The sequence below is a fragment of the Phragmites australis genome, chromosome 16 (genome assembly GCF_958298935.1).
Source record: "Phragmites australis chromosome 16, lpPhrAust1.1, whole genome shotgun sequence".
NCBI classification, from domain to species: domain Eukaryota; kingdom Viridiplantae; phylum Streptophyta; class Magnoliopsida; order Poales; family Poaceae; genus Phragmites; species Phragmites australis.
Window position 1 is genome coordinate 29,022,812 of NC_084936.1, and position 20,464 is coordinate 29,043,275.

General features: G+C 47.2%; 2 protein-coding genes and 1 pseudogene across 2 annotated transcripts; 1 reads left to right on the top strand and 2 right to left on the bottom strand.

Moving 5' to 3' along the window:
* Positions 1-347: 347 nt before the first annotated feature.
* On the bottom strand, positions 348-1,765 carry LOC133895327 (myb-related protein Zm38-like). The gene is made up of 2 exons (XM_062335568.1): positions 1,175-1,765; positions 348-1,089 (listed from the first exon to the last, which is right to left on the bottom strand). The coding sequence occupies exons 1-2, from the start codon at positions 1,435-1,437 to the stop codon at positions 771-773; spliced, it is 582 nt and encodes a 193-aa protein (XP_062191552.1). The 5' UTR covers positions 1,438-1,765; the 3' UTR covers positions 348-770.
* Positions 1,766-7,038: 5,273 nt separating this feature from the next.
* LOC133895326 (probable L-ascorbate peroxidase 4, peroxisomal) lies at positions 7,039-11,057 on the bottom strand. Its single transcript, XM_062335567.1, has 9 exons — positions 10,784-11,057; positions 9,664-9,788; positions 8,983-9,032; positions 8,769-8,834; positions 8,642-8,690; positions 7,923-8,005; positions 7,767-7,846; positions 7,567-7,669; positions 7,039-7,444 (listed from the first exon to the last, which is right to left on the bottom strand). The coding sequence occupies exons 1-9, from the start codon at positions 10,894-10,896 to the stop codon at positions 7,238-7,240; spliced, it is 876 nt and encodes a 291-aa protein (XP_062191551.1). The 5' UTR covers positions 10,897-11,057; the 3' UTR covers positions 7,039-7,237.
* Positions 11,058-15,381: 4,324 nt separating this feature from the next.
* LOC133895218 (beta-galactosidase 11-like) lies at positions 15,382-19,150 on the top strand (annotated as a pseudogene).
* The last annotated feature ends 1,314 nt before the right edge of the window (positions 19,151-20,464 follow it).

The following is a 20,464-nucleotide window of genomic DNA, read 5'->3' on the forward strand; positions in this document are numbered from 1 at the left end:
ACTGAGCGATAGTTCTTTCGTCCTCCCTCTGACGACCAATAGCAACAACTCAGTTAAGAAAAGGGAGGGAAAAAACAATAGCAACAGCGGGAGGGAGTCACTTTTTTTCTGGATGCGAAGAAGCAGGAAGAAAGTACGTAGGTATTCAGTAATTCAGAGGACCCTACAGAGTAGCAGCAGCTCCAAGCCAAGCTCAGCTCTGAACACATGTATGGGTAAATCCAACAGTTTCCAGAATCTGTCTTCAGAAGCCAAAGCAAGACAGAGAAAATAACAAGATCGATAAGCGCGTGACACACTCTGAATATGTCGTCAGAAAACACAGAATCTAGTCTTCAGAGAACAGAGGATATAATCTTCAGAAAACAGAGTTTAGGATACGAGACAAGTACACTGAAAATTTACATGGACCTAGCTTGCATCAGAGTATACTCCTGGCCATCATTCAAGCAGTAATTTACACAAAATGGAGGAGGAGAGAGCAGGAGGATTCTCTGCTAACACGAGTCACAAATCCTCACCGTTGTCGCTCTCCTCATCCTGTACTGTGTTTACCTCCTAAAAACTAGTACCAACAAACTGCCTATCCAAGAACCCAAGCAACAAAAGCGAAGAACACAAAAACAAAAGAAAAAGGCTGCTCATTTCGTTTGGTTTCACTTCATGTCGAGGCTTCTGAAGTCCAGCGTGCCGGCCCTGAGCTCCAAGAAGTGGTTGTTGCTGCACTTGCACAGTTGCACTCCGCCGCTCCCTTCTGGAGGCCCAGGCTTTCAGCCGAAGCAGAGGCCGTGTCCGCCCTGCAACAGCTCCCACTTGACGGGCTTGAGCTCCTCCTCTTCCTGGCACGGCGGGCTGATGCAGAGGTCCAGGTTGAGATCGGGGCACCTGGGCGGCTTGATCACCATCGGCTGCGGCGTTGCCTGAGGCTGGAAGGATATGGTGACGTTGGCGCCGGGCGGGTGGCCGATGGGGCGGTGCGTGACGGGGTCGATGCCCCTGCCGATCAGCTTCCGCCGGATGTGCGTGTTCCAGTAGTTCTTGATCTCGTTGTCCGTCCGCCCCGGCAGCCGCGCCGCGATCAGCGACCACCTGCACCAGATCATATCGTCAGCTGTTGTCGATCGATCGATCAAGCCAGCCAATCAGAGCAAGGCATAGAGGTACCGGCGCGTACTTGTTTCCGAGGAGGCTGTGGAGCTTGATGATGAGGTCGTCCTCGTCGGCGGTGAAGTTGCCGCGCTTGAGGTCGGGCCGGAGGTAGTTGATCCACCGTAGGCGGCAGCTCTTGCCGCAGCGCAGCAGGCCCGCGGCCTTGGGCAGCGAGCGCCAGCAGCCTTCCCCGTGCGCGCGGACGTAGGCCACCAGGCGCTGGTCCTCCTCCTTGGTCCACGCACCCTTGTTGGTGTGCGCCTTCTCGCAGCACGGCGACCTCCCCATCGTAGATCGCCTCTCCTCTCGATCTTGCGTTGCCGAGAGCCGAGAGCCTATCTCCTCCCTCCCCTGTCCGGCGCGTGGCGTGGCGTGGCGTGGCGTGGTTGGGCGCTGCCAAGAAACGGCGGGCGCCTGGATTGGATTGGAGGAGGAACTCAAAGGGGTGGGCGGTTCGCGCGGCGAGGGGCATTTTATAGGCGGTTGGGCGCCGTGACACGATGAGATGAGGTGGTGGGTGGGGGAGATCCGGCGACAGGGGCTATGGGTTGCTGCCGGTGGTAGGCGCGCGCAAGGTGGACACCAAGACGGAAGACCTGACTTGACCTCATCTCATCTCACCGCATCGGCGCGGGCGTTTCCCGTGTTTTTTTTAACAAAGCGGTGCCTATTGTATTAACCACAAGAAACAAGTCTGGTGGACGGATTGCTCGATTAATTTAAAAAACGAGCTAAAATTATAATATAATGTGCAAACAATATATTTAAATTAGGTCTAACGCATCGTAATAGCGACATAAAACCCATAAACAACTAACCGGTTAAAATAGGCTGAATATAATCCATAATACCGCATAGCATATGAAACCCGAAACAAAGCTGACAGCCACTGAGAGCGCGGGGAAGGCAACTCCCATACGACACATCTAAGCAGGGCACGACGCTAAAGATACCGTCGTCGTGCATTCTGAAAACTGAAATTAGATTTTTACCCGAAGAGCCTTCTGAAATAGACTAGGAACACTGAAGCAACACCACCTTCAGAAAAACACAACACTTGAGAATGTCACTGATATCGACATCGACAGAAAACCGAGTAAGGCTTTCCTTCGGTTCACCGCACCATGGGCAGATCCAGGGGCAGGGGGGCTTAAGCCCCTACCTCCTGAGCTCACTTGACAGACCTCAAGCTCTCTTTAAAATTTTCAGATATGAAAGAGGAGGAAGAAGAGAAGAAAACAACAAAAATTTGTTGCTTGGCTCTGAATCCTCGTCTAACCCGCACCTATGGAGGTGGAAGGGGAGTCAAAAGGCGGTCGTGCTCCTGTGGGGTTTCACCGTGCGCGGGCGGCCACGGCCGCTGCCCTCGCGAGACGGACGGCTGGGGAGGTAGGTGTAGAGTGAGGTGCACGCACGCCGGAGGAGGGGCTACAGCTCCCTACCGATGAAGCACCCAGGAAAGAGCCACCGCGGCGCCGGGGCGGTGGCGCATGCCCATCTTAATTTTCCACCGCCTCGCCGCTCTCCGTTCCAGTACAGTGAAGATTGTTTTGTAACGGACGACAAAGAAATTTTGTTTTTGCCTTTGATGCATACTCTTTTCTACCGCGACTCTACGTGCTCTTTGTCTGATTATTGATAGCCAGTGTTCGCGGTACGATTCAGATGAATCGAAAAGGAAAAACTTGATCATAACTTACCAGGCAACGTTTCTCCGTTTGACGAGGTAGTATGCATGTATGTATACACCTTTCGGTGTGCCAATGAAAATCCATGCGCCCCAACGTATTTAGCACGGTCTAACAACACGTGAGTTGGTACTTGATACCAGCGATAATTTTTTTCCCCTTTGCCATCGGATCACCACGGCGTACGTACGTAGTAGACAAATCAGAATCGGAATTAGATTTCTAATCCGACATAGATTGCACGTTTTGTGTATCTATTTGGTCAAGTCTAAATTAATTTAAACCCCCACCGAACTCCTTAATTCCACACGTTTAGTTTGCAGGTCTTTAAGTTTTGCGTAACAACGTGCTGGTACAAATTAATCCTTTTCAGCACTCACCATCCTTATCAGGACCTCTTCAACATGTGTAAGAACACGGGTTTTTTCAAAAACTGTAGCAAGTTTTACAAGTTCGATTTCGTTTATGTGTATCCGCCATGCTTGGGGCTACGGGCGTGAATCAGACACCGTTGGTGGATGAAATCAAGGGCTTAAAACATTGGTGCACCATTGGTCATACCTAGCTCGTTAGGAGGAACTAACAAATCCACAAGAAATCTTTGAACGGGCTTGCATAAATCTCTTTGACCAGTGTACCAAACGATGGGCCTAAGATCGCAGCATCGTCCGGCATCGTCGGCGACAGGGCGCGGCCGGTCAGATCGCTGCTCCCCCACCCCGAGTGGCAGCGCTGCACCGGTGTCCTGCGGTCCCTTTGCTCCACCGAACATCACTTGCTGCGCCAGGAATGGAGAATTCAATGTCACAGTGTCGTCTACCTAACACATTCTCCCCATGAAGCATTATTAGACTTTGGGTGATCTGATCACGTGGTAGGTTTGGTCCTCGCCTCCAGGACTTGAAACCCCGACCGTTTCATCGATCCACACATTCCAAATCTTGATCTGACCTTGAATTCAGCATTGCCATCCGTAAAACTTCATGGCCAGCACCAGCGGTACATCGTTTCCTTGACGAACTGCTGTCCGTATCCTCGCCATAAACGTGCATTGGGCGGTTGCTGTTGCTGCTGGTCTCTGATAATGTCTGTACTAAACAAATGTTTAATGATTGGTATAAGAAATTTTGAATTCAAAATTATATGTGTATTGCTACTGTTTGTGCAATGTTTTCATCACAAATATGTTGAGTGCTATAAAGTTTGGTAGTCACTGCAATAAAAGTGACATTTACAATACTCATTGCGATAAAAGAGGTGGTGGCTGATCCTAAACAAAAAAGGAAACCATGGGCATGGTATAGCACCTTGGTTATATTTTTACTGGAAATCCTTTCAGACATGTCAATCCACTTTGTTGTAGCTATTGGTTAATATATCCAAAAGGTTTTGACCAAATGTGCCCTGATATAGCAGGACTGCTTTTGTTTGTAACTAGGGATGGCGGTTTGCGCCATCGGGTCGGGTCCCCGCGGTTTCAGACCCGACGAAGGTGAGTTCGGGTGGGAAAATCACCTCACGGGATCATCGGGTCGGGGCCCCAACCCGAGTTAGGTACGGGACCAGGGCAGGTTCTACACCTGTGGAGAACCCATGGCTCCGAATATGGCCCAACCTGCGTCACCCCCACCCGAGAGGCCCTGACTCGCCCGCCGTCCACTCCCTCTTCCCAACACACACTCCACTTTCCTCGCTCACGCCAACAACACCACTCCCCTCCCACCACTGTAGGCAGTTCTGTCGATCCATCCATCTAGCCTTGGGGTCCACCACCGCTGACATGGTCGCTGTCGCAGATGAGGAGGCGTGCATATACGTGATGCAGCTAGCATCGACATCCATGGCTCCATCCTACCCATGACGCTCAAGAACACCATTGAGTTGGGCCTGCTCGAGGTCCTGGAGGCCACCCGCAAGGGTGGGGATGCGGCAACACTAGCACTCGAGCATGTGGTGGCACGGATGCCCATCACACGGCATGCGCCCTCCGCCGCTACCACCTCACCCGCTCCCTCCACCTCACCCACGCCCTCCTCTTCCGCTACCCTCCTGCTCCGCATTACGTCGTCGGGTCCTAGCCGGGTCTTAGGTCCCCACCAGGGCCGAGGGGGCGTTTTGCACCCGACCGACGCCGGGTCAGGTTTGACATCTCAGGTTTCGAGTCGGGTGCATTCTCGCTCCACTTAGCCCCAACTCAATCCGTTGCCACCCTTATTTGTAACAACAAGATATGATCATATAAAACCAGAAACAGCCATGGCGTGCAGCGCTTTCAGTGTAAATAAATTTCAGATTCTCCATATGATCCATCTGTGGTGTATTCTTTCTGCCATCCATTTTGAATCATTACTCCAATGCTTGACATGTGTTAAGAAACATACTGAATCCAACTCCTTGAGAGTTGCACAATTTTTAAAACACAGTCAAGGTTTGATAGCAACTACTTACAGCTTTGAATACAAAAGTATATATATATATGCGTAACTTCTGTTGTTCAAGGTTGAAGCATAGAAGCACAACCCAATATATATCTGCTATAAAAACGACTTGCCAGTACACAACCCAGCTACATGCTAAGATGTCCAAATGGGCCGTGCAATATGGGCCGGCCCGAGGCACGACACTGTTGGCCCGGCCCGGCCCGAGCCTAGATGGGCCGGATCGGCACAGCACGAGACCTCGGATCATGCCTGGGCCGAGCGTGCGGCACAGCAGGCCGGCACGGCCCGGCATGGATATTTCGGGCTAGCACGGGCACGCGACGGCCCAGGCGGCACGGCACAGCCCAGCGGGCTCGCGGCGGCACGGCCGGCCTGGCCCAGCACGGCCCCGCGGGCACGCCTGGGCCGGCAGTAGCTGTTGTGGGCCCGACCGACACGTGGGGGCACTACGGGCACGCGTGAGATTTGTTAACAGTTCTTGTATCTACAGTTTTTTCTGATGCTGTCTTCAGTCTTACTGGAAGGATAATCAAAGAGAGAAGAACAAATCTGTCAAGTGAGATGGTTGAAATACTCAGCATAGTAACAGATTGGGAACAAGCTGAAGTACGAATGCAACACACTGCAGAGAACACTGAGCTTGAAGAATTATTCCAAAATTTGTGTCTAGATGTTGATGAGAACGTGTAATTTTAAATTTTCTGAGCTAAGTTGTACTCTTTTTTCCTTTGCTAGAAAGGTTTTTAATGAGGCAACCTATCAATAATGTTTAGAATTACTTATGTGTCCCTATTATTTCTAAGTTTTTTATTTTATTATTGTTTGTTCTTTATTTTTTCAGAAATGACCCCCACGGCCCCACCCACCTCTCGTCTTGACCTATAAATACCATCTTAAACTCCATGTGATCTCATCGGCCACCTATCTCTCTTTTCCTAGTTGCTAGCCAAGTAGGCAGTAGCCACTTCACATCAAGAAATCAATTCCATATTTCAATTCATGAATCAAGATGTTGAGAACTCATATGTATGGTCATGGGTGATGCAACATTTTGAAAAGTTCTTTAGAGAAATTAACGGGGAACAGGTAAGATTTACTAAGTGTAATATATGTAGCAATGAATTAGGTGCCAGATCTCTAAATGGAATAGGACACTTGAGGAAACATATTAAATATTGCAAGCAAAATTCTGGGGTTTCTAATGAAACCATATAATTTTCGAAGCATAATCATAGGTTGTACTCTTTTTTCTTCTAGTAGAAAGGTTTTTAACGAGACAACCAATCAATAAAGCTCTTATTTATTTATTTTCTATAACTTTTTTGGAATTTTTTGCTATTATTTTTGATTTTTTCCTATTTTCGGAGTGTTGGTGGGCCGAGCGTGCCTCCACCGTGACCGAGCCCGTCGTGCTGACCGTGCCGTGGGCCGGCTCGGCACGGTGGAAGATGGGCCATGTCGTGGGCTGGAGACGCAGCACGCGGACCGGCACGGCACAAGCTGTTACAGTAATCGGGCCTATCGGCCCGTGCCGTAGTCAGGCTGTGCCGAGCTGGGTCCATGAGCTAGGTCCATGTCGGGCGGGCCCGAGTGGTCCATTTAGTCATTTCTGCTATACGCTATTTAAAACATTGTTTCATTATGCCCAGCCCAAGACAACATGATAGCACTAAAAAGCACTTTCGACAACGAAACATTATTCCCTATCCCAAACAGATATTTGAAATGCAATCAAGTATATGTTACACATAGACTGCAAGTAATTTCAATAGTAGGCTATGCCATCTCCATATATTGTCATTGAAATATGCATGATTAGTGAGTACAGGTGTAAAGATGAAAGGAATGTCCGTAAGAATTTTGAAATATTTTTTAGATGATCCTGCAGTACCTCATTACTAGGATTTTGTTATTTGATCTTGATACTAAGTGAAGCCATGCGATCAAGAACTTAGCAATCTACTTAGCCTTCTTGGAAGCCTCGTACAAGTAGCCCACGATAACTACAGCTGCAGCAACTGCTACCCCAAAGGCACTCTGTGCAAGTACAACACCAGTTGAAAGATCTGATTTTGCAGATGCTGGGCCGCTGCTACGGGGAGTGAAGCCAAGCTCAGAGAGTTTCTTGTGTGATTCAGCATAGTCTTTGAAGAAGGCATCTTCATCCTGTGGTATGAATAAAGACAAGGTTCTGAAGCAATGGTCTGAAGCTTGTATTATGAAACAAGGCACCGACATACTAAGGATCATGTGAACTGTACTCAAGAATATCACAAGTCCAGTTGTACCTTTGCATAAAGCTCCACATAGCGCCTAAATTCAGGATCTGCCAACAGTGCCTTATCGGTAGGGAGCTTTAAAAGCCCTTCAGATTCCTCCTTCAACAGCTCACTGCAGTAAAATGAAAAAATAATCTACAACGGCACTAGTTAACTGTATCAAATCAAGTCTCCAGGACAAGTAGAATTCTGCCTTGTGTTCAACTTACAGAAAGTACGAGTTGTCAAACTTAAGAGGCTCCTTTGTCCAAGCACCTTCGAATCCAGACCTCTCTGGATGAGCCCTTCCCTAAAAGAACAAACAAAGGTATAAAATAATGTTCCTTTCAACAAATGAGTATTTCATCCGAGAATATAACAATTACCAGAGTGTGGCCTCCGGATAGAGCTACAATATCTTTGTCTGTTAAGCCCATCCGATAAAAGATGTCCCGTAGATGTGGTGCACCTATTCATTTAAAGAAGTAGAAAAACCAAGAGATGTACGTCAGCAACAGATATGATTAAATAACAAGGAATGACAACCATAAACCACTAGATCAAAAATATCAAAGCAGGATCCTCACGCCAGTTGTATATAATACTAGTTATACGGAGAAAGAAAAGAACAGCTCATGATATTCTGTTGCTTAATAAAACTTCAGGGCAAGGAAATCACGCAGCTAACATAGAGCCCAGAAGCAGATAGGCAGATACACGTAGCAGTTAAGTGCTGAGAAGCAGGATGAAGGTTTTACACGTGAATAGCACAAGTACTTTCCCCTCCTTCCCTCCCTCCCTCCACACTTACACACATGCAAGTGTGCACAAACACACACATGCACAGGGTTTTTTGGGCAAAAATTACATTCTCGGTGACAAAATTCTGCACACGTATGAAAGAAAGAAAAGTAAGACCAGACACGTGTCGCATCAAATGCCCTATCTGAGAGACTGAGACAAAACCCAAACACGCATGTCAGATCAACGTGAACAGTGCAGTCAAAAACTCAAAATTCCATGAGACTAATACTTGCCCATACCTTCCAAACCAAATGATGGAAAAAAACATCGACCAACACAAGAAACAATGTTTAGTAAGTACCTTTCTTAGCATCCGGTAGCCGCCCTTCATGGGGGCACACAGAAGAATCCTGATTCATGTCAAGCAGTTAAACATTGAGCATCAGGAAAGATGCATCCATTTAAAAAAGAAATGTTATTTCACATACACGTCTGCCAGGAACAAATTCAACGGTTGGGCCCCCGGTCACTTCAACTGCAACCACTCCAGCAAGCTGTGAGTAAATTCTAACATGTTAATATTTATGTTGAATTTAACAGTTCCACACTTCTCAATAGGAAATAAAAGCTCACATGTGAGAGTTAAAAACAAGCCAGATACCTTAACCTATACAGGAGCAAATTCAAGCAATCCCAAATTACCTGATAAAGGTCTGCATATGTTATCCTTGGACTCTTTGCTTTGACAGGCTCTAGTGGAATACAAAACGCAGTTGGATAAGAAATAGTAGTGATTCCATTTATTTCAGCAGTGAATAAAGAAAGAACATAACAATAAACAGACAAACTGAAACAGGTAAATCACCATCTTTCTACATGGAGTACGATTTACACTCAAAGTAGAATGATGCAGTTACTTTATGACACCTCCCGATTTTACATGCGATGATGTGAATAAATCAGCACATTTAAGGATTTATGGTGTACAAGTAACCATTGTCATGAATACATCAAGTAACCGTGCGACAGGGCATAGAACTACAAATTAATAATAGGGAGGATCTCTTCCCTGAGTGGCTAATAGGGCATAGAACTACAAATTAATAATTCTGACCAAGCAGGTATTTATAGGGAAGATCTCTTCCCTGAGTGGATAATAGGGCACTATATAGTTTTTCCAACTTACCATCCCAGAATTATTGGCATGAAAATTCCAATATTTTGTAGTCAGATCTTGAAGATACAGCAGAAACCCACAACAACAGAAAAGGAATTTCAATTTATAAGAAAGAAACTAGAAAAAGGTGCAAATTGATTTCTTCAAATTCATCAATCATATAGCTCATACTTGGTGTAAAGGATGCTGTTGAGATATTTACATACCAAGGAGATCGATAGCAATCTTTAAACCAGCATTTGAACCATGGGTGTACTCTTCCTCGAATCTAATCGAACCATTTGCGCCACCAGTTTTTGTATTCACGTCATAAGTTCCAGCATCATGCCATCTGCAAGGAAAAACAAAATAACTAAGTCTTCAATATCGAAAAAGGGCATAATAAAAAACAGAATACTGGATCATGTAGAAAATGGAGCTCAAAATGCAGATTTAACTAGTTATTAGATCTACATCGTACAGAGGAACCTAATGTATCCAAAAACATATGAAAACTCCAACGAATAAACTAGTTGCCATATCTCTTGAAATGGTCCTTCACAAAATTGTGCTTTACTGCAGTTTCTCAAGAGCCGTTCATAGGTACCCAACACTTACTATCTTCTATAGTAGGATCAAATATTTTGTGCTAGCTACCTCATACGAGTGTATATAAATACCCTATCCATCTCTCAGCAACTCCATAGAAGTAGTGGATCAAATATTTTGTCCTGAGTTCTAAGAGTGTATAAAAGCAGCCTACCCATCTCTCAGACTCTCAGCAACTCCACACAAGTTAAAAAGCTCAACGGGGGATCCCAGTGGAGCTAGAACAGGTAATTTATTAGCTTTCTTCAAAATTTTCCTTTGCGCTTGCATGTGGGGCTGGGAAACAACGGTTTTGGCCTTGCACAGCTGCGCTGCCGGCCTGTTACCGTACATTACACATTTGACTGAGGACTATCTTCACGATCCTAACAAGGCCAATCAACGGAACCGGATGTGAATCAAGCATCATCCCTCCCTCGTCAGTTCGACAGCCGTTGCCGCGCAGCTAAAATTAGGAGCCGTTTGAGAGCTAGGTGCGCAACCAAACCAAACCACGCATCATACCGGCAGCATGAGACCAGACGCGCAAATCTCACACGCAACTAAGCTCAACCGTCAACCACGGGACTAGCAAGCAAGCAAGCGCGCCACAGACCACAACACTAAGCCATCCAGAGTCCAATCAAGCATGGACTCCATGTCAACCAGGAGCAGCCGAGCAAACAAAACCAAGCGGTAGGAGGAGGGAGCCAGCAGGGAGTTGGAGGAGGTCGAGTGATGGGGGTCGGGCGGACGTACGCGAGGCGGAGCATGATGGGGGCGCATCCCTTGGTGGAGATGAGGGCGCGGAGGTCGCGGCGCGCCTTGTCGACCTGGCGCAGGTACTCGGCGTCCACCACCGGAGCCGCCATCGCCGCGAATCTCTAGAGATCGGAGGAGGGGACTGAGCAGCTGGAGGGGAGCCGGCCGAGGCGACAAGGAAGATAACGCGACGCGGCCGAGCGATTGGCCTTCAATTTCCGGCGCCAACGAACCAACCACTGGTCGCCTCGTCTCGTCTCGTCTCGTCTGCGCCACACTGGGTTGTTACGTTAGGGGTGTGTTTGATTGCCAAAGAGACCTGGCATTGCATAGCAGACATTATATCTGACTGAGTAAAAATAGATTAGATGAGTCGTATAGTTTTTAAAGAAAGTATTTAATTGGTTGTATGAGTAGATGTAATATAGAAGGTAATGAATATGTGAATATGTTTGATTATCTATATGAGCGGATGAAATGATTATGTGATTTAAGACTGACGAGTGGGTGTTACTGTCCAATCTAAATGTGAGTGAAGCTCGATTTGAACTTATCGTATAGTCAAGATAGGCCAAGATGACTCATGCAAGTTGTATCCGCCGTGCAGGCAACGAAACAAACTTCTATACGCGAATGCATGAGTGGATATAAGTTTCTCGTATATGCAGGCTCCGACGAAGCAAACCAAATAGACCTTAGACCTACAACCATAGGTGTATGGACACGTCATAGCATGTGGTCCCAAGATATGCGAGGCTCAATGTCAGATAAAATAATTTTGCCAGTGCTTGCGGTGCCATTTATTCTTGGGTTAATTAGATCATGACATTATAATTTTGCCCATTTTGAAAATATCATTATGAAGGTTGAAATCGGGAGAGTGCCATTATAGTCGGGTTTGAAACTACCACTGGTATACATATGTTATATGTATTTTACACATATTGGACATAAATACCCTCATTTCAACCTAGTCATTTCTCTTGTTCCACTCTCTTGACCATCTCCCGTTAAGACTGTTAAAAAAACTCGAGACTTGCAAGCTCGAACTCATCTCGCTAAAAACTTAATTTAAGCTCAGCTCTATTGGATTTCGAGTTAAGCTTAAGTCTAACTAAAAGCTCACGAGTTCTAATGAGCCAAGCTCAACCTATTCGACATGGCTCATTTTTTTCCGTAGCCCACCATATGCACTGCTCCTTTGTTATTTTCCATGCCCCACAATCGAAACCAGGCACAAGATCCTTAGTCTCGTTCCCCAAATCTCCACTCCCGTTGTCTCGCACTTTCCCCCAATCCCCTGTCTTGTTCCTCAAATCAACACCGCATCGCCTCCTCAGTCGTCGGCTCGCCATTGTCCCATGCTACTGAAGCATCGAGCTCTCTCCAGTCTCCATCATAGGCACGGTGACTGGTGAGGTGGCAATAACCTAACTAGTGGCCATTGATTCGCGTCTCCTCTTATCCTCCCTAACTCGCAACTCCTCCCCACCCAAATTCACAATTCCTCGTCTCCCGTGCCAAGAAAATTAGTAATCCATTCATCTAGGGAACGAGACTACGAGAGGATGCCATATCATTTCGACATTATCTGTTGATTAATTTGCGTCTGTGACAACAACTCAATATTACAAACCCCGCATGTTTGTCCACCTTCCCACCCCATCGGTTGCCCCTCTCTCTCTCTCTCGAGATCACACTGCCCCTATTGTCGTCGACTAGCCCAGGGTCGAGGCCTAAGCCTCCGAGCACCATGGAGTGCAAAATCCTTCACTCTCTGTCTTGAAGGTTTGAGGCTCCAAGAACATGAGTGCCTTCCTCTTCCACCATAGCAATGTCAGACTCGTCCAAATCACACCCGACTTAATTCATAGTGTCGGCTATCTATAAAGATAAGAGCTATCACGCACCTATCATTTGACACGTCGAGGGTTAACAATTATCTAAAAACATCCATTGTGGCACTATTTGATTAAAATGAGAGCAATTTTGACTGTCTCAATATATGCTCAACAAAGTTCAATATCACAGCATATACCATTTACAATATAGTTGCATAGAGTGCGAAGACTTTAACTTATATTACATGCCTTGTTCACTATTCTAGTTTATATTTACTATCAGAGTTTTTTATACATCAAAGAAAAGATATTAATAAAATAAAAGGCCAGTTGTGCTATTGCCCATAAGTTACTATCGAGATTAGCTCAGACATTCCTCCTCTACTCCTGCCCATCACTGACATTGGTAGCATAGAAATATCAGTACACAAGTTCATCATTACATGTATCAACTTAAGAGCAGCACCCTAAGTACGAATGTACTCGGAAAACTTATACAATATGAGTATATACTATCTCAACTCCAAGAATAATGCATTTAGTTGAATAGCAAGAAATAGCCACAAGTTAAATTGATTCGTCGAAAAACACTTTAATCAACATAATAACTTGAACAACTAGCAATAACTGACAATAAAACATAATCTCCATGAAAATGTAAACTTACTCATTTCAAATAAGCATCAACAGATGCTTCTCCCCAAATCCACGTACTTTCCATTTTCCAAAACTGAACAAAAATCTAATATGATACTCAATAGACATTAAGTATGCTCATGACCGATAGCGCGATAATTTAAATTAATCTTACATCCTGGGGGTACTTCTTTACCCACACAACACCAGACCATTCAGCTTGTGCAACTTGCTAGTTACACAAGGGGTACCTGTGACAACCTTTTTCAAATAAGTTCTGGCCGATTAGGACATGCGCCTCTTGATGCGGAGGTCAGCTAGGTCCACTCACAGAACAACCTAGATACCTCTACAAGCCCGCTAGCCCACAACACCGTAGACGTTCAAGCCAAAGAGTCACAGTAACATAAGGTATTCGGCTTATCTTTACCATATTCGGATATGTGGTTAGTACGTGAAAGTGCTTAAGCCAAATAATACCACTGATGGTGCTTAAACGATACAAACGGTCTATAGCAACCGGGTCTCCTCTCCCGAATTGCCCCTAACACCACCCACATCTCATCTCAATTTTTCCAACTCACAACAGTCTATAGCACCCGGGTCTCCTCTCCTGAATTGCCCCTAACACCGCCCACATCTCTTTTCAATCTCACCAACTCATCATCTCAACTTATCATTCATTTGAAACAGTGATTGAAAATCATGTAGCTCGCGAATGACGGAGACTTCCATTACTCAACTTCTACTGCGGACCTATGCAAGGACTAAGAAATTACCGCATCATTTTTATGTTAGACCATGACAAGGACTAAGAAATTACCGCTCAGTTATTTGAATGTGTGACATGCTGCTGGAGTCCAAAAAATCTCATAGACACTTGAGAAGACATCAAAGCCACCAAAGTATTTAAAGTGATCATCCAAGACGATTAAACACAAGATTAAAAAGTAATTGGTGCTTATATGTCTAGAGAGAGTTGTAGCTAGGTGTTGCAACTTTGAGAGGGGATCAAAGAGTGATCTTAACTTGTACCAAGAGGTACACCGGCACATTGGAGTCTTGGTGACTCCTAGGCAAGCTTGTGGACCCTCCGACTTGGTGTGAAGTGGCGGCAAGACGATTGTGCGGGGACGAGGAGATCCTTGCCTTTGTGGCTCAAGCTCTAAAATGATCACGGGGCAAGTGACTAGAAGAGAGGTTAGTAATGAGACATTGCCTTAGTGGCTTGGTGGCTCATTCGGTTTGAGGTCTTGTCTTGGTGGCGTGGTGGCTCAGGAGTCGTGACCGGGTGCAGATCGGGAGCATATCTTTGGTGGAGCTCCGACATGGATTATGGGTGGTGTTTATGCTATCGATACTATGGGATAAAAATCTCTGGTGCCGAGTTTGCTCTCTCTAACTTATTTACGTTTCCATATTTACATACTTACTATCTACCTTTATGTATTTATCTTCTTAGAGTAGTTTGTTAGGATTAGCTATAGATTTCAAAACTCCTTTACGCGGTAGAGTAGATACACTAGATAAAACTAGAACATATTTAGATAGAATTTAATATAGATTTATCTTATAAAGTTTTTAAAACTAATTAGATTTTAAGTGTTCTAATTTACCCCCTTTTAAAACATCACCGATCCTCACAATGGTGACATATGTTACTGATGGCATTGTTGGTCGGGGAGGTTCATCAGGATTGCTTGTTCTTGGTTTATGTTCGTGGTGAGATGAGGCTGTTGGTTGCTTGTTGCCCTTTTATTCCCTCTTGTTTCCTCCTAGGGCTGAGTTAATACCTATGATGTTACCCTCTATTGCTATATTATTCTGATGCACCTATAGACAGCTTCTCAATTTATATATGCTGCTTCTTTCACTTTGATGTTAAAGATGGCACTATGTTTCTCTCTTTTGCCGGTTTGATACAGATGTTTGGACCTATTGCTGCTGTGGCTGGCGTCCACGTTCCAGCGCGGCCACTCACCCCCCGCTGCTGCCTCTGCGCACCTCCTCTCCCGTCTCCCTCCTATTTCAGGATCAATAGGACCGCCAACTCGTAGCCCTTAGTCTCTTTCACCTACGGTCGCGCGCACCACCCCTTTCTGTCCGGCCCCCGGCCGCATGCATGACATGTCCCTCCGCGTCCGACTCGCCGCCGCCGCGGCGCTCGTCGCCGTCGCCGCGCTCGTCCTCGCTCCGGCGCCCCGGCGGCGTACGAGCTGACCAAGAACGGCACCGTGATCACCTACGACCGGCGCTCGCTGATGATCGACGGCCGCCGGGAGATCTTCTTCTCCGGGTCCATCCACTACCCGCGCAGCCCGCCCGACCAGTGGCCCGACCTGATCGCCAAGGCCAAGGAGGGCGGCCTCAACGTCATCGAGAGCTACGTCTTCTGGAACATCCATGAGCCAGAGAAGGGTGTGATAAGCACATCTACATGGCGCGTCGGCATTTGGTTTCATCTGTGACGACCATGCTCATGAGCCATGGCGTCTGTCCATTGGCATATATGCATGATCGATTGGTTTTCAGTACAACTTCGAGGGGAGATACGACCTGGTGAAGTTCTTCAAGCTGGTCCAGGAGCACAACATGTACGCCATGGTCCGGATCGGGCCCTTCATCCAGGCTGAATGGAACCATGGGTTTGTTCGTGTACCTTCCACATCTCATTCAGTCGCTCATTGTGTTTTCATTCTTCCAAGTCTTGTGTAATAATCTGCATCTTTTTTCCATTTCTTTTGCCGATTCTTGCAGAGGGCTGCCGTACTGGCTTCGGGAGGCCCCTGACATCGTGTTCCGGACGAACAACGAGCCATTCAAGGTGATGGCCAAAACAATTTTTTTTTTGTGTATTGTGGAACAACTAATCGTTTCAATTTCTCAAACTTGTCGATTGCCCCGCAAACATTAGTTAGATGCAACTGGATTGGAAATGTAAGAAAGTTTTGTTCGAGTTTTCAACCTCTCAAATGATGACCTATTTTTTTTTTTAAAGAGAAAGACCTCGGCTTATATTAAAAGCCACAAAGAGTTCAGAACCAAATTACAAGGTAGTAAAAGAAACAACATGCTAAGGAACCAGCACGACAGAAGATTACAGACGCAAACGAAGACCAGAACCAGAAAAAGAAAAACAGCTAGGAGGGCCAAAGGACGCCAAAAGATCCTAAAACACCAGAAAGAGCAGGGCTCAGAGCTCAAAGTTCATACACATCAGACAGTAAGCCCTCAGCCGAGATGAAGCGGCTCAGCCAATCCCTGGCCCTCGAAGTGCTGACATCCACCTTGATTATGTCTTCTCCTTTGAGGAGGGGTCTCCAGTTCTGCACGAACGATATAGCAATGTGTAAGATTGCGTGTAGCTTGTTTGAAAACTTCCTCTCGATCGCCATGTTGTTCCTGGATCTCCAAATGGCCCACGCTAGATCTCCAGTGTTGTTTTTCACCTGAGCTCTCTTTATGGCCTTGGCATGGATATATATTACATCTCTAGATATCCTAGAGCTGGCTCTGGTTGCCAACACAGGGGCCTTCTTCTTGCTGGGCTTCTTAACCCTCCTCTTGTCAGCTGATACCCACCCCTGGGTGCTTTCCCCATCCTCAGTTCTAGAGCTGATCTATGAGAGGTTATCAAAATCTTCATCATTATCCCTATACATGGAGAAGTTTGTGAATCTCATAGTGAAGAAGCTCAAGGATGCCAACCTGTTTGCTTCACAAGGAGGCCCCGTCATTCTATCACAGGTTATTCAGTCAGATAATTATATAGCCTCTGTAGTCTGTTCTTGGCTTGATGAATCTTAGATGAAATGTTTGTTTATGCCCAAATCTCTGCGGCAGATTGAGAACGAGTACCAGCACTTGGAGGTGGCATTCAAAGAGGAAGGCACCAAATACATCGAATGGGCAGCCAAGATGGCCATCAAGACCAACACGGGAATGCCGTGGATCATGTGCAAGCAGACTAAAGCTCCTGGTGAAGTGGTAACTTTATCATTGTGATCAAACATGTTATTCTTCCCTTGTCCAACGGAACAACTGTTGCGATTAGATTTGTGGCCGTGTTATATATAGGCTCAGCAGGCAAACATTTTCAGACTTTGAGCATAGAACTTGAGTAGCATCCGTACTTACTTACTACATGATCAAAATGGTCATTTTTGCTGTTTTGTACATTGAATTTTTTTTTTAAAAAAATACCCTGATACAATCGTTCGTTTAATCTGCTGGTTTCTTCTCTGTAGATCCCTACCTGTAACGGGAGGAACTGTGGAGATACATGGCCAGGTCCAGCTAACAAGACGAAGCCCCTCTTGTGGACGGAGAACTGGACAGCACAGTAAGCTTTTCCTGCAGTAATTAGAGGTGGGACTTGGGCCGGGTCGGTCCGGCCCGACCCGACCCCTTCGGGCCTCGGGCCTCGGGCCTTCCGGGCCGTGCTAGTATGGCTCGAGAAACTGTTCGTGCTGGGCCGGGCTGATCCAAGTCACCTTCAGCTAGGTCTAGACCCGGCACGGATGCACGATGGGCTTCGTCGGGCCAGGCTGGCACGGGCCCAGCACCGCCACACTCCACCGCACTGGAGGGCGCGCCGGCGCGGCCGCGTGCGCGGCGCCGCGTGTCGGTCGGCGTGGGTGGGAGCTGGCGCGGGACGACGCGGGCGCTGGCACCGCGTGTCGGCGCAGGAGGGCCCGGGAGGGCGCGGGCGCTAGCGCCGCGTGTCGACGCGGGCGCGGGCATGGCGCGGGACGGAGCAGGAGGTGTTGGCGCGGGCGCCGTGTGTCAGCGCAAACGCAGGCGTGGCGCGGGACTGGAATATTAAATAGAAACAGAGAAGTAGCCGTTTACTCTGCTCTTGCCCGTTGCTTTGTTTTGGTACTTTGTGTCACTCTACGAGTCACAGGCTCACAGTATAAAGTTAAAGTCGATGAGTCATTTCATTGTGTCACTCGATGAGTCACTTCATTGTGTCACTTTATGCCCACCAGCTCATCTGGTTGTGTGCCCCGTATTCCTAATCTCACGTTTGCTTGTGTGCCGCGCCACTCCATCAGCATCCTCGCCGACTGCAAGACCGTGGTCTTCAGCACCCAGCACGTAAGCGATCCGAGCTCATCCCGGTAGTCGCACGAGTGAGAAAGAGAATGGCGGCGGTCGGTCAGTCTGTGACGGCGGCGCGCGGCATGGATGCATGCAGGTGAACTCGCAGCACAACCAGCGGACGTTCCACTTCGCGGACCAGACGGTGCAGAACAACGTGTGGGAGATGTTCGACGGGGAGAAGATCCCAAAGTACAAGCAGGCCAAGATCAGGACGCAGAGGCCGCAGGAGATGTACAGCCTCACCAAGGACAAGAGATGTACAGCCTCACCGCAGGAGATGCTGTCCGATCAACCAGGTACCACGTGCCGCGGGCCTTCTTGCGTGAGAAGAACAACGTGCTGGGCTGTTCGAGGAGGAATATGGGCGGCCGGACGCGATCATGATCCTGACGGTGAAGCGCGACAACATCTGCAGCTTCATCTCGGAGAACAACCCGGCGCACATCCGGTCGTGGAGCGCAAGGACAGCCAGCTGACGGCGGTGGCGCCGGGCGACCTCAAGCCCCGGGCGGTGCTGTCGTGCCCGCCCAAGAAGGCCATCCGGCAGGTGGTGTTCGCCAGCTACGGCAACCCGCTGGGGATCTGCGGGAACTACACCTTGGGCAGCTGCCACACGCCGCGCGCCAAGGAGGTGGTGGAGAAGGCCTGCCTCGGCAAGCGGAGCTGCGAGCTCACCGTGTCGCACGACGTGTACGGCGGCGACCTCAACTCCCCCGGTACCACGGCCACGCTCGCCGTGCAGGCCAAGTGCTCTAAGAGGCTGCCCAGCGACGCGCAATAATTCAGTCCCGTCGATCCGCTAGCTCTTGTGATCTTTCCATTCCAGGCGCTGTACCAGTACTGCTTGCTTCGCCGCCGATGACCTGGCCGGAGACGTCGATCGGACCGGACCATCCATGCGTCATGCGTGCCTCGGCGGGGGGGAAAATGTTCATATTGATCTCATTGTAAGCTTTACATACTTCCTTTGTTCTCTTTTAAATATCATTTACATTTCTCATTTCGATCTTAAATAGATATCCTTTTCGGATTTCTAGTCATTTTCTTCCCAAATAGCCCTTATTAAAAGCTATGGGTTTTAGTGACACAACTCTAAATCAATTCTTATATTCCCAACCATTTTGTTCTGTTCCCAATAGAAGTTGATACTTCTCTCTCCATCCAAAGCATTTTTAATTTTCTCCATATCACACTTCTGTATAACCAGGCGTTTGGATTCCATAATATCCAAGAACACCAGGCCAAATACTAATACTAGTGAGAGAGTGCAAGATATGTCGCCGGATTTGAACGTCAAGGTGAAAGAGGAGATGATCAGTCCCGAAGACGAACGCAAAGACAAGATCAAAGTGAACCTGGAAGATGAAACAAAGCAATCTGAGATCAAGCATGAAGATGAGATTGAGAAAGAAGGCAATCCACCGGATTTGCTCCTCTGCATCACAGCAAGCACGGCAATCCACCGGATTTGCTCCTCTGCATCACAGCTAGCCGATTGGCCGCGCGCCCAATCTCGCGACGCGGAGGCCAATTCATTCCACGACCTTTGGTTTGTTGGGACCTGGGTTCGGCATTAAGGTGAGGTGGAGGCGTGGAGCGGTGCAGAAATGAGGCGATGGGGTTCATTAACCGGGGGTAGGCATGTCAAAACGAGTGCTATTAATCACAGCCTTTCTCTGTAGCAGACGGTAGAACGACAACTACTCATAATGACATGCATGCAGATGCTCCATTTAGTGATTCATAATGACAATAATAGACAGCCTAGTGCACTGACAAATTAAAGATTATCTCTGTAGTTTAATTAACCAGATTAAAAAAATATGAATATGAACTAGGGGCGTCATGAATGAGCAGGTTCAGAGATCTCTTAACCAAGTTGGCTTGACCGGCGATCTGCTTAAGAGAACCAAAAAGTACAAAACAAAACAAAGGCGTTGCGAGAATCGAACTCACAAACTGTCGCACCCAGCGAGAATCATACCACTAGACCAAGTGCCCTTGTCAACTATTGTTTTCTAATGAAATTAACATAAATTCTAATTTGTCGGCAACTGAGAAGCGAACTGCGATCTGTTCACCTTTAGTGCTTCCT